This window comes from Ammodytes marinus, assembly GCF_949987685.1.
Source record: "Ammodytes marinus genome assembly, chromosome: 13".
Lineage (NCBI taxonomy): Eukaryota > Metazoa > Chordata > Actinopteri > Uranoscopiformes > Ammodytidae > Ammodytes > Ammodytes marinus.
This window is the reverse complement of record NC_137217.1, coordinates 15,458,681-15,484,340: the sequence shown is the minus strand read 5'-3', so window position 1 is coordinate 15,484,340 and position 25,660 is coordinate 15,458,681. Positions and strand designations below refer to the sequence as shown.

At 39.4% G+C, this 25,660-nt stretch overlaps 2 protein-coding genes across 2 annotated transcripts; both read right to left on the bottom strand.

The window, feature by feature from the left end:
• Window positions 1–14,047: 14,047 nt before the first annotated feature.
• Window positions 14,048–17,600, bottom strand: paqr7b (progestin and adipoQ receptor family member VII, b; the record flags this gene model as incomplete). The annotated part of the gene is made up of 2 exons (XM_080039181.1): window positions 17,516–17,600; window positions 14,048–15,112 (listed from the first exon to the last, which is right to left on the bottom strand). Exon 2 carries the CDS (start codon window positions 15,104–15,106, stop codon window positions 14,048–14,050), a length of 1,059 nt encoding a protein of 352 aa, XP_079895307.1. The 5' UTR covers window positions 15,107–15,112; window positions 17,516–17,600.
• A 2,745-nt stretch (window positions 17,601–20,345) lies between these two features.
• stmn1b (stathmin 1b) lies at window positions 20,346–23,290 on the bottom strand. The gene is made up of 5 exons (XM_080040021.1): window positions 23,192–23,290; window positions 21,927–21,974; window positions 21,152–21,324; window positions 20,832–21,023; window positions 20,346–20,738 (listed from the first exon to the last, which is right to left on the bottom strand). The coding sequence occupies exons 2-5, from the start codon at window positions 21,940–21,942 to the stop codon at window positions 20,676–20,678; spliced, it is 444 nt and encodes a 147-aa protein (XP_079896147.1). The 5' UTR covers window positions 21,943–21,974; window positions 23,192–23,290; the 3' UTR covers window positions 20,346–20,675.
• Between the last annotated feature and the right edge of the window lie 2,370 nt (window positions 23,291–25,660).

Below are 25,660 nucleotides of genomic sequence, written 5' to 3'. Positions count from 1 at the left end.
TGCGTGAATCCTGTATCACAGCAGTGAGCTGTCTTTTAAGGGCTGTAGCAGAGGATATTTGCTTTCTTTTGATGTGCTGGGCTGGAAGACAGTACAGTTTCATGGCATGAAAACCAAAACAGTAGATTGAAAGTAGCAAAAACACTGTGGGAAAACTACAGAGTTGGACGAAACTGGTTTGTCGATGCAAACAACCCCTTTTGAAATTATTCAAAATCATTTAATCCATTGCTGTTATACAAATACTAGAATGCAGCTTCAAAAGCAGTCGGGCAGTCCAACAATGCAATACTTTATTGAAAACATTATATTATATTATATTATATTATATTATATTATATTATATTATATTATATTATATTATATTATATTATATTATATTATATTATATTATATTATATAAATTCAATGTAAAGGGTCCAACAATCAAGAAGAGTCTATTTGTGTATGACCCCAACAATAGGGGTGGATATATGGTATGTTAAATGGTCAGAGCACGATTATATATTTTAAGAATATGTGGTTATTATATTGCCTCTGGTTGTTGTTAGCCTATAGGCATTTCTGCTTCCACTGTATATATTTTATTTGTGGATTAGTATTTTTTACATGTTAACATTATTTTATATCTTATTATTGCAGACACTATAAAAACATTTACCTGTGCTTTTTTTTTTAAAACAAGCTTTCCTCTTTCCAGTTTTTTGCACTACCTCTCACACAAAAAGCATTCTCCCACTGGATGCTTAACTGGTGCTGAATAGGCTGGTTTTCGATCAGAGAGGGTTGCCAGTTCCAAGCGGTTCTCAGGTCGTCTGCTCTTTGAAGAAGAGCAAGCCTATTCAGTAATGTTGAGCCAATATACCATACAGTACCATTTCCATTTATCATCTCTATACCTCCCCACAATCCAATTTCTGTACTAATCCTCAATGTGGATGTAATCCCTGAAAAAAGTGGCCACAATAATTGAGCTCATCCAATTGCCTAATCCAAGAATTACATTCTGAGTAACCACTGAAAATAGATAACCATGCATATCTACTGTACAAGCATTGTTCTTTCTTGCTCAATACGTTTGTCATTCATAAGGAGAAGGAGAAGTTATTTTTATTATTCCATCAACACAACTCTCAAACATTGATTTCCTATATAGACTTTTGGGGATTTTAAAACCAAGGATTGTTGGGGAACTTGCAATGGCTTCTCAATTTCTATAGCAACAAGGATGAAAAGCGTGTTCAAACACATCCGTTGGAAAAAGTGAAACCAGCGCTGCAGGTGCCTGGGTAATTGAATAGTGTGTATAGTGGAACAGAGATGAGCAGAGGAAGCGTACACATAGGCCTCAACAAAAGGACCCAGAGCCATCTGGAATCTTTTGAGAAAACGTGGCGGATGAGGAGGAGGAGACTCTCTACCAGGTGATGGGTTTTCAGAATTGAGTTATAACGACTCTTCTGTGAGGCACAATGAGAATGGGAAAAGATACATTGGGTAAGAGGATAAGGGGCTTGACATTCTGACGAGCACATACCCACCAATACAATAGTTGATCAATATTTAAATCAACCATACAGATTATGCAAATCCTCTGTCCCAGCTTCTTACAACATATACTAACTGTATACATATGTGCAATATAGTCGTTATGGTACAGGAAATCAGTGCATACGTATAGAAAATGGGGATGATAGCAGTTAGCAGATGGAGTTGTTCCCTGGAGTTTTCCCCACTATCCACAATAACCTGTAAAGGAATGGTATTCCGGGAAATATGCTTATTCCCTTTCTTGCTGAGAGTTTGACGAGAAGACAGTTTACACTCACATGACTAACGAGGCTACAGCCAGCAGGCAGTCATAGCTTAGCAAAAAGACTAGCAACGGCCAAACGGTTCATCTGAATTCTTTCCAAAGGTAACAAGATCTACCTGGCACCTTTGAACCTCACTGATTTCACTGTCGCATGTTTTAACAAAATACAAAATTTAAAAAAATGTATGGGCATTGGGGCTGCCTGACTCATTTTTGGCTCGAAAGTTATTTATTCCTGCAAAGAAATAGTCCAACAGTTGTGTACAGATCAATCCACCAAGATATATTTGTGTTCATAAAGCGAGTTTAAAAATGTACAAATGTAGGCTCAGCCCGTTTCCTTTCTTTATGCTAAGCCACTGAGCTAACCAGTTGCATATTGGCCATGCAAAAATGAGACTGGCATCGATTCTCTCTTCTAACTTGAAAAGCATATTTCCCAGGATATTGATTTATTTCTTATATTTCAGTTGCAAGCTGCTCTCTCCTCCTACTTCCTCTGTGTTGTATTGTGGTAGAACAGTCACAGACAAGTGTTTAGGTTATAGTCTTACAGTACATGGAGCTTGAGGTGGGCAAAAGCTCACTTAAACAATGTACCTTCAGAACAAGTCTATCTCTTCCCTCTCAGCAGCACTACCGCAAGCCTTCTGCGAGAAAAAAAACACAATGTCCAGGCTTACTAAAGTTCCCCACTTTCTCCTTATCTGAGTATAATGTGTCTGGAGTTGGTAACCCCTTCTGTATATAGAGAGGTTCAGGGGCAGGAGGAGGGAATTCATTATCCTTGAGCGGCTACGGGCTTTGGCCTTCGGATAGGGCATGTATACGTGCTTCCTTCTCACCTCGCCTCACCATCCCCCAGCCCCCCCCCCCCCCCATCTCCTTAACTACCTCATGATGAATAAGCCTGATCAGTGGGCCAGCTGATTGGTGAAGCAAGTAGCATCCAGGCAACCGCAAAGATGAAGAGGAGGTAAGGAGGAGTCTCTCTTTTAAAAACAGATATTATGTTTGTAGTAAATTCCCTGCTGTAAAACAAGCGCTACAGTAGGTTATACAGTATATCAATGCCAGGTTGCAATGTTTGTCAAATTATTCATGAATATAGAGGACGATTCTCTCATGCTACTTCACAAGTATTATTCTAGACTCACTGAACATTAGACAATAACTTAGACTGTATTCATTCCAAGATAGCCATTGACATTGGCTGAAACCTCAAATACATGCCTCAATACAGTCTGCTTCATCTATCAGAGAATCAATATTTTAGGCTCCTATTTCTTTAAGCTTTTACCACAGTGGCTTCCTTTTGTTCAAAGATATACAGTATGATGACTGATGAGAAACACTGCTAGGACTTGCGGGAATGCCAGAATAAGCCAAACACGGTAACACTTTACAATAAGGGTACATTAATGAACTGTTATTAAGGCTAAATAAGTATTTACTTAGCATTACTTAACTGTTAATAAATGCTTAGTAAATGCTTAATAAACATAAATGAAGCATTAACTAACTGTTAAGATTAGTTTATGCTTATCTAAGCATTAGTTAACAAAGCATTAACTAACCCTTAGTAACTATCTCCACACCTGGTCAGTCAAGAGGTAGTTAGCTCACGTGACACAGCCTCCATGACCACTAGTCCCCATGCATCTAGCGCCCCCTCCAGGCCTGGAACATCCATTACTATAAAAACTCACCCAATCCTTGTATGTCAGTCTGTCAGATCATCATTAATCCCTCCTCATAGATTTTACAGGTCACGCCACAGACCACTTGGGATTACAAGTAACTTGAAAAATGTACCTATTATGTGTAATAGGTCAATTGTGTTGGACCACCCCGCTGTTGATAACCTGGACATGAGCATATCAAAGCTAAACTCACCAAACATCCTCAAAACAAGAAAGGGTTTGGGTTTTCTTCACTTAAACATAAGAAGTTTGCTTCAGCACAATAAATTAGACCATGTTAACATCTTAGTATCTCAGGCTGACCCAGATGTCTTGGTTCTGACTGAATCATGGTTGAAGAGCAGTACACATGACTCTATGGTGGCAATAAATGATTATAGTTTATTCAGAATAGACAGGACCACACGGGGTGGGGGAGTGGCTGTCTATGTTAAATCACATTATTCTGTATCATTACTACATGCTGTCTCTGTTCGAAGCTGCTTTGAATTTATTGCTTTGGAATTGTCTTTATCGTTAAATGATTGTGTTATTGTAATTGGTGTGTACAGGCCCCCTTCAGCAGTAAATAGCTCCTTGAGTGAGCTAGCACATTTAATCTCTCCATATGTAAATAGAGAGGTCATTATGATGGGTGATTTTAACATTGACTGGCTTTCTGGTGCCTCTGAACCTTTTAAAGAAATATGTAGCAACCTAAATCTTACACAAATAATAACTGAGCCCACAAGACCAAATCTAAAAAACCCAGCAAAATCAACTTTGATCGATTTAATATTATCAAATCAAAGCAATAAAATAGTTTCTGCTGGTGTCTTTGAGCTTGGAATCAGTGATCACTGCCCGGTGGCCTGTATCAGAAGTATTCATCTTAAAAAATCTCAACCCAAAATCATCATTAAGCGTAATTTTAAAGGTTTTAACGAGCAAGCATTTTTAAATGAACTCTATCAAAGTGACATTCATCTCACAAGTGAAATATCTGATGTGGAATTGGCCTTAGAATTTTTCACCAATACTTTCTCCTCCATTTTGAACAAGCATGCACCCCTTAAAAAGCACAGAGTAAAAAATAGATCAAACCCCTGGTTCACAAATGAATTGTCCGATATATTTGCAGAGAGAAATAAAGCATGGTCCCTAGCTAGACGCTCTGGTGATAACTCCAAGTGGACTGCTTTCAGACAAATCAGAAATAGGTGCATATCCATGGTTAGGAAAGCTAAATCAGACTACTACCTCGAACTAATTTCAAACTGCTACTCCAACCCTGCACTATTTTGGAAGGCTGTGAATTATAACAAAAACAATTCTAGCACTGTTCCCAGTCAGTTAAAAATAAATGATCAAATTTTAAAAGATCAGAAAGAAATTGGTTTAGCTTTCAATAAACACTTTATAGCTGCTGGTAAACTCTTTCACAATGGAGTATCTACGCCTTCTACGCCTACCACCACGAGAAATAAAAATAGCATACCACCTGTCTCTAAAACTCCTCTTTTCAGCCTTGTTCAAGTCCCAACAAGTATTGTTGTAGATGCGCTTCTTGCCATCAACCCCAGGAAGTACATGGGAGAGGACAATTTGGACCCATTTTCAATAAATCTCTCTGCACTTATCATATCAAAACAAATAACCCATATTTTTAATCTTTCCATCTCCTCTGGTATTGTTCCTAAAGTCTGGAAAAAAGCTCACGTCATTCCATTACATAAAGGGGGTGACAAAAGTGATCTTAACAATTACAGGCCAATTTCCAAACTCCCATGCCTAGCAAAAATTCTAGAATCAGTCATTAATACTCAGTTGAAATCCTTTTTATCCAGTGCTTCCATTTTGAGTCCATTTCAATCTGGTTTTAGGGCAGGCCACAGTACTATATCTGCTGTCACTTTGGTCTTAGACAACATTGTTACAGCTATCGATAAAAAAATGCACTGTGCAGCACTTTTTGTTGATCTGTCAAAAGCTTTTGATACTTTAGATCACCATTTGCTTTTAGAGAGGCTGCATGAAATTGGTTTTGATTATTCTACATGTAGCTGGTTTAGGGACTATCTCTCTGATAGACAGCAGTCAGTTAAGCTGGGAAGCTACCAAACTGAGTTTTTAACAGTTACAAATGGTGTTCCGCAGGGCTCAATTTTAGGTCCAGTCCTATTCACAATTTACATCAATAACATTGTTTCATCACTACAAAACTGCCATGCCCATTTGTATGCGGACGACACTGTACTGTATTGTATTTCTGATTCAGTGCAACAATCTGTTCAGAACCTACAGAGCTCTTTTAACACCCTGCAGAACTGTCTAGTGGATCTCAGGCTTGTCCTTAATATAGAAAAAACAAAATATATGTGCTTTTCCAGAGCAAGAATTACACATTTTAATGATCTTATTATTCACACAAATAATGGATCTCACATTGAAAGAGTCACTGAATATAAATATCTTGGCATCTGGATAGATGAAAAACTCTCTTTTACATTTCACATAAAAAATCTTGTCTGTCGTCTCCGACAAAAGATTGGCTATTTTTATAGGAATAAAGCCACCTTCCCGTTGTTCAGTAGGAAAAGGATTATTGAGGCAGTTTTTATGTCTGTCCTTGATTACGGTGATGTGGTTTATCGGCATGCATCTCGTTCATGCCTTAAACTCCTAGACTCTGTATTTCACTCTGCTTTGAGATTCATTACAGGAGATGCTTATGATACACACCATTGTGTTTTATATGAAAAGGTTGGGTGGTCCTCCCTTAAGGAGAGACGTGATGCACATTGGCATATATTTATATATAAAGCTCTGACTGGAAAGTTACCATTATATTTGACAGAAATGCTGCTTATTTCAGATGGGCTTTATCAAACCCGCTCAACTGACATGCTCATGTTATATGTCCCCTATGCCCGGTCTGAGCTTGGTGAAACCGCTTTTAGCCATAGTGCCCCTGACTCCTGGAACAGCCTACAACATACAATTAAAATAAATACACTCATAACTGTTAACCAATTTAAAATTGTTATTCTGAACCAGCCCCTCTACACTTGTAACTGTTTTAATTAGGTTATTATGTCTCTCATTCAATTGATCTGAATGTTTTAAATTGTTGTTGTCTGTGTGTCTGTGTGTGTGTGTGTGTGTGTGTAAACTTGTTATGTATTCTCATTGTATATTGTGTATCTGTACAAACTCGACGTCATTGTAAAAGAGGGTCACCCCTCAATTGATCTTTCGAGGTTAAATAAAGGAAAATGAAATGAAAATGAGTAACTAAGTATTTACACTTACCTAATGCTTAATAGGCATTAAGCATTAAATAACCATTAATAGCATTAACTTACACTCAATTGATGTACCTTTAAGTTTTACCGAAAACTAATTAAATGATTGAAGCTGTAGTCGTGAGGGTTCTGAAAAATTGGTTACTGTTCTTGTGAAGATAAAAAAGAGACTTTTGGGAAATATTTTTGTAATTGCTTTCTTGATTAGAGTCAGTTGAGAAAATGAATACCACTATCCTATGTGTCTGTTAAATGTGAATATGTTAGCTTAGCTTAGCATATGGGGAATTAATTCTACTGTATTCAATAGAAAAAAATTGGGATAAAGAAATGTTCAACAGTGGTGCTATGTATCTACTTTAACATGGAGCATATTGCACTGTACCATATGTAGACTTGAATACATTACAGAGGCTGGAGGAAAGGTATTACTTTTTTCATCTTGATTTCTTTCTAATTTCCATTCAGATAACGCTTTGTTCAGTTTCTCATATGATTTCGTCCCTCATAAAACATTGATTTTCACAAAGCTTTTCTCCAAGTTATAACAAAAAAGCGAGAGACCATATGAAAATAACACAATAACAAAGGAGGTGGGGGGAAAAAACCTGGCAGCACACAAGAGGTTCATCAAATAAAAAATTAAATAGAGGAGGGAGATGGAAAAAGAAGTTGGCTGTCTGTCACCTTGCAAGAATAAAAAGAGAATGTGCTTTAATAACTCTGAACAAAGCCGTTCCCCCAAGCACGTCAAACCTTTAATTACAAAACACGTCAGGAGACCGAGGCCACCCAATATTACCTCGGCAACCTCGATAAAAATCATACAAAGCAAATGAAGCATTTTAAAAAGGAATGGAGGGGAGCTACATGGCATTGCAGCCCGGCTCGCAAGACAGCAGAAGCAAGACAGAGAGGAGAAGGGGTTGAGTGAAGCTGAGAAGAGAGGGGCCGTGAGCTGCCCCAGAAGTAGGCGTATCAAAATTGATGGAGTCTGGGGGAAGCAATTGATAGTTTGGAGGACAGGAAGCCGGGTGTAAGGCAATTATCACTATCTCTGCCATTTGATTTAAGGCCGTCTGAGTGTGTCATACTGTGAATTAATCACATCCGAGGTAGATATATCGAGAACTAATTTCTGCCTTTAAATTCAATTATTCTTCTCCATCACCAGAATATGTACTTTGAGAGATGTTCTCATTAGCGTAGCATATGTATTTCAGCTCACTCAGGGTATAAATGTAATGTAATGTGTAAGACACAAGGGAACAGGGCCGGCGGTAGCCAGGGGCCAGGGTGGGCCGTGCCCACCCAAATGTGCCCACCCAATCAAAAACATTTTTGTCAAAATGTCAATTAAAATTCAGACAATTAATTAATACTAAAGAATATACCATTACCATGCATTGCTTCTAATTGTATTATTGGGTGGGCAGGACAGCCTGCCTCCAAGTTACCCACCCGCTTATAGTGGTCACTGGTCAGCAGCGCCGGCCCGAGGCATAAGCAAAAAGAGCGGTTGCTTAGGGTCCCGACTGCCAGGGGGGCCCCCCCAATTTTTTTTTAGTTTTTTTTTTTTAGTTTGTGTGTTTGCTATCAACATCATATTATGTGAATTATCATACAATAAAAGGAATACAATGTTTTGGTAGATAGTTAATATCTTAATAATTGAATCAGTTCATCTGGGAGGTAATCCGAGGTTAACTGATCACGTCACGTTCAAGTCCATGGCATGCACAGTGTGTATTGAGTTTATTTAAAAATATTTGAAAATGGGGCTGCCCTCAGTTGCCCATGCACTGTGTAGGCCTATAGTCTATAGCCTATTTCAGCCTCGTCTGTGGAAAAAAAGATAACTGGACAACAGAGTTCTTATGCTTCGTTCCTCTCACTGCATTTAAATTAATTCATTATATTACAGAAAAATATGTCCCGTAAAAGAAAAAGAGCTCCAAGCCCATCCCAGAGGACCCTGCATAATATTTTATTTCTAATTTATATTTCTATGGAAAATCCATGTGTCTTTCTTCAATAGCTTCTAATCCATCCGACCCAGTGTCTCCAAATTATTTGTTCACACAAAATTCCTCAGATTTAGCCTCTTAATTTTCCTCTCAAAGTGCACCAGTTTCATGCATTTCACTTTAAAAAGGTAAAAAAAAATCTCCCGGGGGGGCATACCCACTGACCCCCCTAGCAGGGTCGTGACCTCGGCTGGCTACTATTTTCACCCAGCTGGACATCAGAGGCAATAGTGGAAAGTAGTTTGTATAGTATATAGCTCTGGACTACCACCATCCAGGTTGCCCAGTCCCAAAGCTTTCTCTTCAATCAGCTCAGGCTGCCTACAATTAAAAAAATATATACATTATGTAGTATATAATGTATATTATATGTTATTCATAAACATTTGGGGGAAAAAAAATGCAAGAATCAAATCTCCCACACAGCAACACTCAAAGTTTATTTGCATATTGTGTTCTACACAATGCACAGTAAATGTGCCAAAAAGCAGACGCAGAGATCTTGCAAGGGCTAAAAATTTCTGCTCGCGCACGCTCGCATCTTCGGTCTCTCTGCCCAGTGTGCCCACCTAAAATTTCTACAGGCCCACCAAAATCTAACTGTCTAGAACCGGGCCTGCAAGGGAAGGATGTGAACTTCCTCTGTTCCTAACTGTGTATGTGTATGTGTGTGTGTGTGTGTGTGTGTGTGTGTGTGTGTGTGTGTGTGTGTGTGTGTGTGTGTGTGTGTGTGTGTGTGTGTGTGTGTGTGTGTGTGTGTGTGTGTGTGTGTGTGTGTGTGTGTGTGTGTGTGTGTGTGTGTGTGTGTGTGTGTGTGTGTGTGTGTGTGTGTGTGTGTGTGTGTGTGTGTGTGTGTGTGTGTGTGTGTGTGTGTGTGTGTGTGTGTGTGTGTGTGTGTGTGTGTATATATGGAGAGAGAGTGAAGGCATGGGGAGCCTGGTGAGACGGTTACCTTATGTGAATGCACAGTGTACGAGCCACCGCAATCATCATCAGCCAAGCTCCTGACAAATAGCAACAAAAGGAAACGCTGCTATGTAAACCCACACAACCAACTCCCCCATATTTAGACCAATGTCTAGAGTCTTCACCCATGCCAACCCATCCACGCATATATGTGCATATACAAACCATATATGCAACCCACAGAGCTGCAGCTTTAGCAAAAATGCCACTACAACTATTGTTTCCTACAGGAACATATGCAGCAATAACAATGGATTGATTTATGCAATATTATATTTTGTTTTTTCTAGCAATTGCTCCCAGCAGTAATTCCCTTTAATTCCTTTTTTACTTAAGGTTCATTTCAACAAATCAAATGAAAAACATTATGTTGTTTCAGTAACCCAAGGTACAGATGGCATAATGAATATTGTGGTAAGATACAATATCAGGCAATGCTATCAATAAAAAGCAGTTATGAATTAGGCTTGATATACCTGCAAATTTATCTCAAAGTGATGTGACACAGCAGTAATATATATCTGAGAAGATATGCAAATAAATCGTTTGTGCCCCCTAATGGAAAGATTAATTCTTGGAAACATCGGTTTTGATGGACCTAATAAATCTTGCCAGAGATATTGAGCTCCTCTGGAGACCTCCAAATGAAGCCTTTTTTTATAAATATTTTCCGAAGAAATCATTTAGAGCTCTTTGCCGTAGAAGGAAATAATTGTGAGCCAATTTATATTTTACTCGTGTATACTGTATAGTGTGCAGAGGAGTGAAGCCATCTGTTTGGCGCTTTCGCCTTTCCAACCAAGACATTGAAACATTACATTTATCAACTTTGCAGCAGTAAACAGAACAACAGTGCCATAATGGGTTTCTTCATTCCAATTGTGATGAACTTGATTAACATATGAGAAATATTATTTAAATATGAGCATTTTTTCATCCACTAAACATTACTAAACCCATTAAGTAATGGGTTAACTCTCTTCACTTTAAGTTACAATCCTATTATTTTACTTATTAGTGATCTGAAGCCATTTTACTTACATTTTCAATGACTGTTATAAACTGTCAACATTCATGTGCAAGTGCTCCTTTATTATTCAAGGCTCTACTCGTAACTGCACTGTTGCAGAGTAGTTGCTCTACCAAAACCATTCAGAAAAGATTATGTGCACACATCATTTAGAGAAAAATCGTTTTAACCTCAAAATACCTCTTCACAGTTACTTTTACCTACAATGAGTCTATACCCTCAATATGCTGTTTACCGTTGCTCTCAAACTGACTCTTCTACCAAATAACAAGGCTGCCCTCTGGTGGTGTTTAAAGAAAGTCTGATGATATAACTGAAACGCGTCAGAGACCGTCTACGGTTTACTGTCTATCATTTGCATTTACCACCTCATAACCTGTAGTCTAGGCCCATTACTGCCAGTAGTCTGGTCTGAAAATAAAATAAACTTCCTCTCGTACATTTTGGTGACCATTTAACATTCCCTGTGAGGATATGGGCTGAAAAAGTATATGAATTCGGAACAGTTCTATTGTCTGCAAAGTCAAAAGAGATGATTTTTGATTTGGGTCTGACTTGATCAACTTTTGCTTCCATTTCCAAATTACTGACTGAAATAAGGGATACTTAAATACAGCTTTTTTTAATCTATTTGATTCTCTAAATGTATGAACACTTAAAAACTTTTGATATTTCAACATCAAATGACTATTTATGAATGTCAAAGTAGGGAATCCTAATCATATAAATGGTAGTTAAGTATTTCAATGTTGCAATTTAACGTAAAACATCCAGCAGTGGTTTACATTTCACAACTATGTAGGTTTTGAGTTGCTGATAGGAAGTATTGAAAGTATTATGACCTCTCTTCGCTTCTACATTATCCTAAAAATAATAATAAAATAAGTCAGGAGAATGTAACGTTACTGTAACACTTTATTTTCTTAAATACCACAGAATATTAGTACAGTCAGTCACACATATTTTAAGGAGTCATTCTGGTCCCTCTCACCCTGCTTTCATAAAAAGGGTTAAAGGGAAACCTTGGGTGGCATCAGAGGCTACGTTTACACACACATTCACTGATACAGTACTGTCCATACTCCAGTTAAAATCAAAGTATCCATGTCGCGACAAGCAAACAATCCTTTTAGCAAAAAATACTAGATACTGTAATTTACAGCTGCTCTCTCCCCCATTTCGACAATGATGGGTTATCTCTGCTGTCAGGACAATACACTCAAGTCAAAGGCAGTATACAGGCTTCATTTGCCAATTGGATATCATTAGCCTGTAATGAGGCCTTTCGATGAAGCCGGGGACTACATGTACAAACCTTATCTTGTAGCATAAGCGCCTCAATCTTGTTGCCGACCAATCCTTAACCATGCACAACAAGGGGAGGTGCTCCGAAGTAGGGCACACAGGTTTACCCAGGTTATTTAGAATTATGACATTTTCAAGAGTCGCCACAAAGCAACAATCACCACAGTAACAGCAGATACCTCCATGCATGTAAACATAGCCAGTGTTGTCAGCTACAGTATATACAGTGATGATTCAGGCAGTGCATGATGAGACCAGGTCAGTAATGTCAAAGTCAACATTTCAGGGGGAGGGGTTGAGGTTTGAATCTCACCAGTAACGTGTTTGCAGTCATGAGTCAAGACATCACTTAAAATCAACTTGTCACTTGTGATGCTCCGTCTCTGAATTCATCTCTCAGTAGTACCATCACTGAAGCAATAACAGATTCATTGGCACATTAAACACCGTCATGAACAGAGTGGTATAATGTATAATGGAAATGGATAATTTCTGACAGTTAAGATTTTTGAGAGAAAAGAAATTTAAGCAACATTATCAGTGAGCTATATCCGTGTGATATTTCTTTCTTTTTTTTTGATAACAAAAGTCTTCAAACAAATGAGAAAAATCAAAAGGGGCTTCGCAGAGCAACAGTGCAGCCGCGTGAAACTATGTATTCAGAGCCATTAAAAAGTCAGACAGGCGGGAGGACATCGAACACAAAACAGGCAAAAATAGAGATGTGCTGTACTCCACCACCAGAAGAAAAAAAATAAGCATTCATTTCTGAGTGCCATTATGGTGGAGAGATAAATGGGATGCAAATGACTTGAGAGAAAAACTGCTTATTATACGAAAGGAGTGCAAGGCTAAGCTTTCATAGACATTCACACACGTATCCACAGTATATACCAAAAGACATGCGTAAAGAGGCACATACATATTCATCATACAAAAGCAAAAACATACCAGAAAGCAGAACAGCGGTCAGACACGGCTCTTGTGGCTCAAATCTGATCAACCGACAATGAAAGCAACAGGCGCAAAAAGCACTGACATCATGGGAGGTGAAAAGGCAAAAGCTGAAGTTCCAGCCCTTTGAATAAAAAAACTAAAAGCTTAAGATGGTGATAACACAACATAGAGACATCAGTAATCTTCCACTTATCTCTTAACCAATACTGAGTTCCAGCCCCATTTTTCAACATAATTCACCAGAATGGTATCACCCAAATACATTTTAAAAAATCTCCTTTTTTCATATGGAGTTACATTATTTGGTTTTCAAATTGGGTTCCGAACTACCTCCGAACATGTTCAAACCTTTTGTTTGGCACAGAGCAGAATAAAAATATAATGCCTGCTTTGATCTCCAAAGAGACAAAGGGCAGAATCAAAAGGAAACATGAAACATTTCAGCGTCAGAAAGGAACATCAAGACCACCGATTTAAACTGGATTTGAATTGATTTCTGAATGCAATATACAAAGTGTCGGACTAAACTGTAAAAGCACAATGCTTGCATGAATTGTTACAATTTGATTATTCTAAATACGATTGGGTAAAAAGCATCTTAAGAAACGGGTCTCTTCTTTCTCTGCTCACATTGTGAAGTAAAATCCTTCAGATTGTGACTAAAAACCATCCTCGCAGACTATTTACGATCAGAATAAAAGATGCAAGGACTTGTTGCAGTGTTTGGTTAACGACCTGTACCTGTATTGGTAAGATTCCCTTTTGCTCAAATTTAGTTTTTTTTTTAGTTTAGTTCACTGTTTGGCAGATCACATAAAAAGAAGAAATAATCATAAGTCACTGTCACAAACTGATAACGTTCATTGACAAAAACATTTGAATTACCTTAAATAACGGTCACCACAGAGTAAAAGAATGTAGACACATCTTTTTTCTTTTCCCAACTCATCTACCAATACTTACTCCACCTTCTCGTGGAGAGAGGCACGGACGCGATTGCGCATGTAAAAAGCAGTGAGAGCGCTGCAGCAGGCGGTGAAGATGAAGAGCGCCACCGCGTCGTGTGCCAGGTCGCCGTGGAGAAGCTCGTAGAAGGGCCGGCGCTCTGTGAAGTCTATTCGCAGCGCCTCCACCTGCATCAGGGTGCACACCACCACAAACACGTGGAACAGCTGGTGGCCCTGCCCGATGAAGTCACACTTCCCGGGGAACAGGCTCTCCGGGTGAGGGCAGCAGAAAAAATAAGCGCTGATGAGGAAAAACAGCACGTGGTAGAAATGGTACGACACCACCGGGTCGGAGCAGCCCTCCTGGTAGCAGCTGTAGATGCGATGAGCCACGGGGCTTATGTCTAAACAGTAAGCCAAGGCCGAGGGGACCACCTGGAAGAGCTTGTTGGCGTACTTGGGCAGCTCGGGACTGGCGTACTTGCCGTAGCAGCAGCCGAAGCAAGTGAGCCAGGCCAGGAAGGCCGCGGCAGGGAGAAAGATGCCTTCCACTCTAGAATGCCAGCCTTTCTCAATGGCGTAGTAGTAGTGGCCCAGGGCGCTGCCGTATTGGTAGACGGAGACACCCACGTAGTCCAGGAAGTAGAAGGTGTAGAAGGAGAGTTCGGACTTGGCGGAGAGCAGATGGGCCAGGGCGCTGAAGGAGAGGTAGGTGAAGGCCGCCAGCAGGACGATGAACAGGGGCTGGGCATGAGGGTCTCGCAGGAAATCCACCGTCTGAGAGATCTCCTGCCACCTCACCAGGATGACGAAGGCAGCCAGCAGGTGGGTCCACACGTTGAGGCTCTCGTTGTGCCTTTGGAAGAGGGTGAGGAAGTAGTAGCGCCAGCTCTGGTCGGGCTGCCTGTAGCCGGTGAGGATGTGGCGCTCCTGGAAGACCCAGGGCACGTCGGCCACCTTGACGGTGCAGGGCAGCGTGGGGAAGGCCGACTCCAGCAGCTGAGGGATCTGACGCAGCTGCTGCGCGTTGACGAACAGCCGACCAACCTGCTCCATCACCACCGTCGCCATGGCAAACTGGAGGGCGGAAAAGAAGGAAACCAACAGTCAGCTATTTAGTCAGTCAATATCTGTCCGGTTTTGAGCTATTGTCATCTCCAGTTCTGCATGTGTGCATCTGTGTGTGTGTATGAATGCATGTCATGTCAAATGTGTAAATTGTACTTTTTTGCGTTCCTGTGATACTACCGAGCAATGAGCAGAAAAATAGTCGTCAGTCATTTGGAAAATCAAAGCGTCATTTATTTTTTTCAGCAAGAACATCAGCAAATATTGTCTGGTTCCAGAGTTTGCTGGTACACTCTTTTTATGATTGTAATTTGAATATATATGGTGGTTATGTAAATAGAACACAAAAAGCCATTTGATGGTGTCATCTTCTGCTCTGGGAGATTGTAACAGGGATTTTTTTAGTTTCACCACAAACAGCCAGCCAGTCATGTTGCAGGAATAGAGGGAGGCCAGCTTGAGGGTCTTATAGTTGGAGCACAGTAAAACGACCAAGAAAGGTCACAGTCGCAAACAAGTGCTGTATGTTGGCCCTCGATTCACACAAGGCCTGTAACTGCAACCACCCAGCAGGAAACTACTGTATTATCATTAGGTTTCAAAAACCTGCCTTTTCAACTTAAAAACAATCAAATAAATTTTGCTCTGACATTGATCAATAAACCGATGTGAACATTTTTATTGTGACAACCTTTTTAACCATGTTTACCAGCTCTACTTTTTATACCCAACACATCAAGCCGTTTACCTACTCAGCAAAGACAGATCAATACCAACATTCATAGTTCGTTTTTGTCCACCTGACAATATAACTCCAAAGTCTGCTCTCCTTTTAGCTTTGTTATCGAAAAACTATCAGGCTCTTTAGCTGCTATTAGCTCAACTATGTTTTGACCAGCAGTCTTGTCTTCTGTCTGGTGCTGGGCAGCGGCGTACAGTGGGTTTATTTCTGTAAACAACTGCCTGATGCTGCTGGACTGGAAGTTGATGAGAGTGGAGTGTTTGGGCCAAAGGACCAAAACAATAAGCCATGGACTAAAAGGCTTCATAGAGATGAATTGCCGTGTTTAGTGATAGTCCTATATATTGATCGGTGCAGCTTTAAGTGTTTTCATTTGTACAAGTGAATGCCTCTGATGTTTTAATAATTAATATTCATACATCATGGATTCTCCTCACAATGTTGGATAAGAGTTGGCACTGCAGTAGTTTTGGTTTAGTTTGTTGGAGTAACCACCTGATTGGTGTCTACAAGCCTATCATCTGCTCTACACTACTGCACACCACATGACCTGACCTCTCAGGGCCAACAAAGCTCTGACCACCAGTCCTAATAATCGTAAATTCTGCCGATGAGGCCTCCACTCTCAATTGTTGATTGAAAATGAGAAATTACTTCCTGAGCAGTGTTGAACTCAACAGAATCAATAGCACCTATGTTAAAGTGAGGTGTAGGTTGGATTTCTCTAGTAATTAATGGTAGGGATAACCTGAGGGTCTCCGAGCACACCAGATCAGTGTCAAAATAAAAAACGAAGAAAACCATTGACAAAATAGCTCAACAAGGACATTTTCACTTCAAGATGTATAGCCTACAATAATACTATAGAATATGCCTACTATACATCCTGTTTATATAGCCTATAATAAGATGGTGCTCTGCTAATTAGTTGTTCCTTGTCATATCCAGCCAAACTAGTTCTTGGACTCACCTTTGAGTAAACATCTGTAACAATTAGGCTATAGCCTATGACTTACAGTAATTCATTGCAACAAATAGGCCTATTGATTGTGATTTCTGTGTGTTGCGACGCTGAACAATTGGAAATGTGGGGAGGGGTGAGTGAGAGCAGAGAGAGCAGGCTGTGTGGGATGAACACAGGCCGAGGTTCAGGAGGAAAGGCGTGGAGTGATGAATGGGAAGGAGATTACGTAACATAACCCCCCTCCGATGTCCACACCCTCGGTTTTCCCAGCCACGGTTGCTATCCTTTTTAAAATATTCATGGTGAAAGGAAAATGCTCGACTGGAATATCATTCATTTTGTATGCGTTGAACGTGGGCCTTTATGGGCCCGCTGCAGTGGATTCCACTAAGAAAATGTGCACCTGATCGACATGGCTGCATGTTTAAATGTGAGACCCCGTGTCCAAAATCTATTAGCATTCATTCACCCTTCCCTATTCGAGCCTCGCTTGATGCCTCCCCTCCATGTGCATCCCAAACCTCTGCTGCCTGATGTTGAATTGACAAAATACCGCAGCAAAAAACCGCCGGGCGTTCGCGTTCGAGGTGCATCTGAACGTGGGCTATTTCACGCAATGCCGCTACATTTTACTGTAGAAGGAGAAATAAATACCATCGATGTCCACGACGATTATAAATAGCCCTACGCCACTAAATAAACGTACCTGTAGATTGTAGAAATCAATCCAAAGTCTTGAGTTTAGCAGAGGATGAACGGTCTGAAGCCGCACAGAACATAGATAACATTGTTTGAAGGGATGAACGGAGGAAGGATGACCGTGAAGGGAGCAGCGCCTGGCGGGGCTCTTACAACGCAGCTGCTGGGAGGATTCCACACGGCCAGACGGATCCTCTAGCCAATAAGCACACGCGGTGTTGCTCATCGCGCACACCGATTCGACCAATGACAGCCACAGCCTGGCTGATAAGCCCACCTGCTCAATGAAAAGTATTCCACTAGCTGTGAGATGAATGCATGCATGTCAGTGTCATCTCTCTGACTAAGGCATGAGAAGGGTCTCATGGCTGCATTCACACACAAGTTGATTTGTATTGATTATGTATTTCTCTTGAATTCTTATTTTGGACTGAGCATATTTACGTGCTATATTTCTCTTCCCAACTTTGCACAAATTTCAACTGCATGGTTCATGGTTACAATGAATGTAAATGTAGAAGAACATTTCCCATTTTGCACCCACTTCCTCTCAACGTGCAGCTTTATCCCCCTAAGGCCATGGGAACCAGCCCTATATATAATTATTAGATAATACCTATCTTTTAAGCTTTATCAATGCAATTGCTAAATTCAGTTAAAGACCTAATTCACCGGTGGGAATATGAAGGTGTATTGAACTCTGAGATCATATGTAGTATAAATGTGCCAAAAAAATTAAATCGGTTCATCCTATCCTGAGAAAAGGCAGAAAGAGTGTTTTATGGTATCACTGTCTATAGCCCTACATTTTACAGATGTGACATCACTTCTGTAAAAATGTAGGGTTAGGATTAACAGGACAGCTGAGCCAAGGGAAGACTGAGGAAATACTGAGGGAAGAAAAACCTAATTCATTATATTTTAATAGCGATTTTATAATGATAGAACGCCAGTTCCGTATGGGTGATGTATTCCTTTAAAGGCAAGGGTGGACATTTAGGTCTATAGTTTAGTTTTAAAGGTAGGCAGTCTGGGCTGATATATTCAGGAAGTGTATTGGTTAGGGCAGCATAATAACTGAAAGCAGCTAAGAACACATTTGGTTATAAAAAACAAGCGATTCCTCCAGCTTGACTGGTGTGTTTTGAATCAGTTTGATTGTCTGTGTCTTTCCCTTCTTCAGCAGTCAGTTACAAAGTTCCTTTTGTTCCACTCAGTGTTTCTGAAAGATCTGCATTGTATCCATCCTGCGGTGCATATTCCCAACAGAGATGGATTGGTAATGTGTGTCTACGATAGCGCTGAATATGTTTTATGGCCTCCTGGGTATTTATCAACTCTATCTGCGCCTTTACAAGGCCAACTTCAGAGAACATGAGTTCGGAACATGATTCATATCAATAGAATAGAGCATATACAATTGATGCTGATTATAACATGGTAAATAAAACAAGTGTCCAACAGGAGCCAGCCTTTGTCCCCATTATGGGACAAGCAGCTTTCTTGACTGATGAGTCAAGCAATTTCCTCCAAACACATGACAACGACGGGATTGTGAAGCACTGTGCATGTGTGTTCTTAGCAAGACAGACTCCCCCTTGACACAACCAACCATGTGTATAGTAAAATGTGTTAAGCTTTTGTTACAGTGTGCACACAGCATTACTTCATAAAGAAACTTGAAAAACAAAAGCTAAACATGAATTAAAAAGATAAAGATTAAGATATGATATATTATTTGTAGGATGGTTTTGTTTCGGTTACAATTTGTCAAAAAAGAGCTAAGCAGAAGAGCAAGAGAAAAAGATTGAACCATGAGTGCAACTGTGTGGAATCTACTATACATATGCAGATATGCTTTTTTAAATTATACGGTATGTCATTTTAATACATCTAAAGTTTAAACCACTTCAGATCTTCATGACTTTAGGACTTCAGACTCATGATGACACTGTGAACTTACTTCACTGAATTAAGCAATATATTTTATTTTCTGACAAATAAACAAATAGCCATTACAAGAAGTAAAAAACTTGATAACCAAATGTTAAATACAATTTTTCATGTTAAAAAAAGTGAAATAACAGTGATCACAAATACTACTTGCTCTAGAACTGGCACACCTAAACCAGATGAGCAGAAAACAACTGCTTTGAGCTCCATAGTGAAAAGATGACACTTGACACAGTGACATTTGAAAACATGGGTGAGAGGCTAGACACTGAATGCAGGCCTATGCAGGATGCAAGGTATGAAAAACCCATCAGCACTGACAGGATTTCTGACTACTGAAACAAATTGTTGTGGAACTAGCTGAAGAGCTACCATGTTGTACTACCTCAGACACTCAAACCCCATGTTCATTATAAGAATATGTGACAATGTTATTACACTGACAACTTGTAAACATTAGTACTTTGCATGGTGAGGTCAGCAGTTTTGACCTGGTGGTCAGTAAAAATCTGAAAATGCAATGTAGCTCTGCAAATTTCTTTAGAACAATGTCTTTTTTCACACTAGAGGCTACGTGCTGTAAATGTTATTACATTTCTTCATCTTCATATTGCAAAATACACCTCCTTATTATGTTTTATCTGGTGACCCCTCAGATTTTCCTTAGGAATCACAACATTTCACTATTACTATTATCGTCCCCTAACTGCCACTAGGTGGCATCAGTATAAAAGTATTTCACATTACTAATGTGTATCTCCCATGTTTACTCAGTTATGTGAATTTAAATTTCATAACGTGTCATGGAAATAAAATCATTTAATTTCCAACATTAATGAATAGGAAATAAATAAATAAATGCCACACTAGACAAAAGACAATTATCAAATTGTGAAAAAAGCTTTAATGCAAGAACCTTGGTATGGTAAAGTATAATCAAAATTACAGTCCAACCGTTGAGAACAGTATGATGCATTTAAACAGTAGGAAGAATAATAACCAATCAATTACAATGGAATGCATCTTAATAGAAAAAATACAGTTTGTACCAGAAAAACAACAGAGTAGTCAGCTGCCAATAGGGAACCCTATATCCACACACAATCTAACATTGTATAACATACAGCATATTTAAAACTGACACAACAAACAATACCATGGAAGTGTCAGTTAAGTACAGCTTATCTTTGGAGATGCAAGGACTGTTTTACAGATCATTCATTCTTGCTTTCTATCATTGCACCTTTGTTTTTCTTCACCTCTTCAAGCCTCTTGTCCTGTAAAGTGTAAACAGAAGAATCACAACAGTGCAGATGTAATTGTTTCAACACTAAACCTGAAGATACGTCGATATGCTATTCGAAGCTTACCTTCTCCTTGAATTTCTCAGATAGAGCTGCCATGCGTGCAGTGCGGTTCTCTTTGTTGGCCTCCATCTTCTGATTGAGCTTCTCTTGTGCCATCTTGCTGAAGTTGCAGCTTTCCTCGATGGCCTTCTGGATGACCTCCTTCTCGTGCTCTCGTTTCTCAGCCAAATGGTTCAGCACCTCAGCCTCATAGCTCTGGAAAAACGACAAAAGGAAAAAGTAAGTTCACAGCCCCTGGACCCTGAACCCATGTGCTTGGCTTTACTGCTCAGTTAGCGTGGTTCGCTCACGCATGTCAGCAATTTTGTTGTTTCTGACCGTACCTTGCGTCTGTCTTCTGCAGCTTCCAGTTTCCTCTTGATCTCGTCCAGTGACGTTGCCTTTTTTCTAAGAGGGGACATTAGAAATTCACCCTTGCCCTTTAGGGGTGAGGGGCTCAGGATGACTTCAAATGCGTGACCTGAAGACCGCTTGTTCAGCTCCTTCACTTGGATGTCTATAAAAAAGGATATCTGTTAGTGCCAAGTCTGCCGGGGAAAATGGTGTTCTAAAAGACGATTAACTTGTGGTTTAGCCAATTGATCAACTAAATCAACACTCCACTGCAGTCTTAAGATAATGCTTCAGTTGACATTCATTGTTTGACAAGCATAATGAGAGGGGGTCGAGCCACCCTCCTACCACCGTTTCAGGGGTCACTGCATTTGTCAGAGAGTTCAGAAGAGAACAATAGTCCCTGCTGTGTGGCAACATTTTCAACATGTTTCCAGTGAAGTGGAAATTAAAACAAGATGTGACAAAACAAAGACTGTTTTTAAGTATTGTAGGAGTTGTCTGCATTATAGGTGATGTGCAACCTGCTAACCCAAACCACATCAAAGGACTTTCAGAGTCAGTATTGGAACTTTGCTAGTTTGCACTACATTTCCGTTTTAACAGTTACAGCTCTTTGGGTAACCTGTTTGTCTACAGCCTTCATTTGGAATAGCAAGTTTTTAATCTGACTTTTTTTAAGTAGTTATGCAAACCAAGACAACTCATTCCTCAGGTAAATAAAATAAGAGCCTTTATTGAATTGTTTGTGTAGTTTACACCTACCTCCAAAGTTTGCCATTTCAGCAGAAAGGTTGATTCTTTTCTATTTCACTAGAAGAAAAAATTGAAAAGGAGATTATCAAGCAATACATGTCTAATTGAATTAAGAGGATAAGCTTTTATTTCACTTGGTCAACAACATATTTGGACCATAGACTGTATATAAAGGAGATGTGGACACATGAGAGAATTCAGTGACAAAGTGTGAAGCTGACAGTGAAAGCTGCATGTTTTGATGGATCATCGGTCAAGCATGCGAACATGCCTTTTAAGAAAACAGTCAGTGTTTTGTAATTTTCCCTCCCACCTTTAAAATCAAACACTTTGTTTTGGGCACATTAAGACATGTGTATTATATAAATCCTAAATAAACCCTAAATATGTATGCTCATGTTGATAATTGGTCAATTGGTAATTGCAATTATTAATATTCTCTGCATAACATACACACAGCAGTTATGGGTGTTGTACAGCTTCACATGCTACTGTGATAACGTTACATAATCTGTCAGTTAACCAGCCACAACATGTCATGGTAAAACAGAAAAAAACAAGTTCTACACCTCATTAAATCCTCAACTCAGAGCATAATGTTAGCAGATGATAGTCAGTGGAAGCTGCGTTTAGTCTCCAGCACGGTGAGACCACGATGTGGGTTATTCAACAGTGGGGCAAAATAAAATGTAAAATAAAGAAATGTTTAATAACAATAATAACGCATTTCGGCAAGATGAGCTATTACAAAAATGGCTGGGCATTAGACACCCGAAACACTTATTAGATATGAAAAATGATTTGGAGAAAGTAATTGAAAATAATATTGTTGATAAAGACCAAGAACAAGAAAGGTTCTGCCTCGACCAATAACGATAGCTAGCTTAACTTGCTATGCTGCTATTTTTCTAGACTATGATTACATAATATTGACTCAAAACAAAACATACATAAGAAACTTAATATAAATTAATTCGTCGACGTAGAGTAAATGCCCAGATGTTACATAAACTATGCCTGTGATACAGCTTTAGAATAAGTTGTTTAAACATTATGTTTTTAAATGTTGACGTAGCTAACGTTATTGAAAGTAACGTGTACTGAACAGCGGCCTTAACAATTAAATCCGTTAACTTCAAAACTTGACTTCAATTATGCTGATCAGACTTTAAAAAGCAACAGAAAGTGTCCAAATCGACCTTTGACTTTACCCACACTTTGTCTGTATAGTCTGAAAGCCTGGTTGTACATTTGCATAAAGCCATTGTTCTCACCGTGAAGTATTTCAGCTTGAAGAGCAGATCTCTTCCGAGTGTTTCTTTTCTGTTTTCAGACCGCCAACATCTACACCTTCGCGCAAAAAATCACTGGCTGTAAACGTCACCGGGCATGTTTCCGTTCATTGGTCCAAAACCACCAATCACAGAGAACGTTCAAACTGTAGGCGCCACGAGCACGAGCAGCAGTGAAAAATAACAGACACAAAGCAGGCACGAGCCAAAAAAAATACTAAAAAAAGCTGGCACTTGCCCGTCGGGTTGGGAGAGAAACAAGCTCGACTGCGTTTACCTGACGTTTTGCAACCGTCATTATCATCCAATGGCCTAATACCAGGCCTATTATTTAATGTGTAGGCCTAAGTCAGTGTTAGTTTAAAATGTAGGTACTACAACGTGGGCGTGTTATGTTTTGCTGTAAACCTGGGCCCATAAACAGGGCTAGCCTATAGCTACATGATGATAGCCTATAGCTACAAGTTTATTTTTTTTCATGAAGGCCTATTTTTCAATAGGCAGCCTAGATAGATAGATAGATAGATAGATAGATAGATAGATAGATAGATAGATAGATAGATAGATAGATAGATAGATAGATAGATAGATAGATAGAGCCTATTTAAAGTTTAGATAGACAGGACTACTGAGTTCACTTCTTCAAAATTATTGGTACAGTCAGTCAAAGTGGAGCTAACTGAGTCGCATTTTATTGCATCCACAGAATGCATTCATTGACCACATATTTAAAAATCCTGATCTGTCTCACTCAAACTCAACCACCACCAAAACAATGTTCACAACCAAAACACAACACAAACTCACTTCAAAACAAAGTTCTATATCCCACATTTAGTTAGCCTACACCTATGTCTAAAAAATTAAAATGCAAACATTTGGATATAGATGTAGGCCTACAAGGAGATCCTATTTTAATTCAGTTATGATCCCAATGGAGGACTTGTGCCAGATAATAACTGGAGCAGGCAAGGCAGAATCGAGCAGGTTGTAGCCTAATAGTTTGGGAAGGTGTGGCGAGTCACAGAGTGGTTTACAGCCCATCCTTCTTCCTTACTCTCCATTCCTCAACCCCACAGAGGAATTATGTCTCTTATGGAGGAGGAAAGTTTATGACCAGTGCCACAGGATTTGATATCCCTCTTGGATAAAAATCAATGCTGGATCTGATATCTGCAGATGATTGACAGAGATGGATCAGGAATGCAAAAATAGCCATTCCCATGGTGTATCGCAAGAGAGGACTCTGGTGGCTGGCACTGGCAGACTAAGACAGAGTTGACTAGCATTACTTTACTTTCATTTTGTGCACTGAGAATTTCTGTATGACACAAAGCAAACGAATGAAACCTCCATATTGCAGCCTTTCTTCATTTTCTGTAACATTTGGCCTACTGTTAAGTAGAACAATGCAAACTTGTCATGACTAACATATTTTCTTTTCTTCTGAGCTAATTTAAGCCTACAGAGAAGTATTGTGTAGTAATCCGGTCATATACGACCAGAAATTAAGTTAAAGCATTGTCAATACGCAAGAAAGTAGTTCATGTTGCATATGTTATATTAGCTATAAGAAATGTATTTATTTTGTCTGCCAAAAGTTCTTCACAAACAAAGAGATACAAAATGTTATTAATGAAGAGGTACATTTGGTTGTTCTGGCAGCACAAAGACGACCGAAATATGTAAAGATAGATGAAGTAAAAAAATAACCTTTAAGGGGTATATATTAGATAACAATAAAAGTGCAAATGCAAATTATTTCGTACTATATTAGTGACAGTATTTATTTCAGAGGGCAGAGTTCTGAACAATGTTCTTTAAAGGAGTGTATTTTTTATTTTTTTAACAACACAAATATATTACATTTTGTATTTTCTTGTGTCTTTTCTTTTTCACTTTGTGGCCTTGATATTGTGCCTTGTATTAGCTGGGCTTACGCTGTACATTCCATGCATTGCTTAATTTGGGTTAGTTTAAGTTTAGTTTCCTCCAGGCTAGTTGTAGGCTACAGTGTTTTCTCTTGATGTATTGTTTCATGCATTTGCATTTCACTTTCGCACCATCCAACAGAGAACTCATCCAAGAAACAAGGTCAAACATGCTCTTTCCTTCTAACATTTTTCCTTTGTTGCAGCTCTTTGCTTAAGGATGGACACTACAAGACTGTCCTCAGAGAGCGTTATGAAGGAGTAGTGATGAGGGTGATGTTAAAATCCTGGCAGTGGTGTCCTTCGAACAATAAAGTAGAGAGGCAGTCATCAGCTGCCAACTGCTGCTAGCTAAGTGAGCCCACCAATGCCTGAACGACGTTGTCATTACAAGAGACTCACCGGAGTGCATGGGTGGCTAAAACTCCTGGTTGACAGAGGAAGGATGCACAGTGTCTTCAAGGTGCTCCACAGCATGAATCTGCATGGACTGGAAAATAAAATTAAAAGGATTTGATTC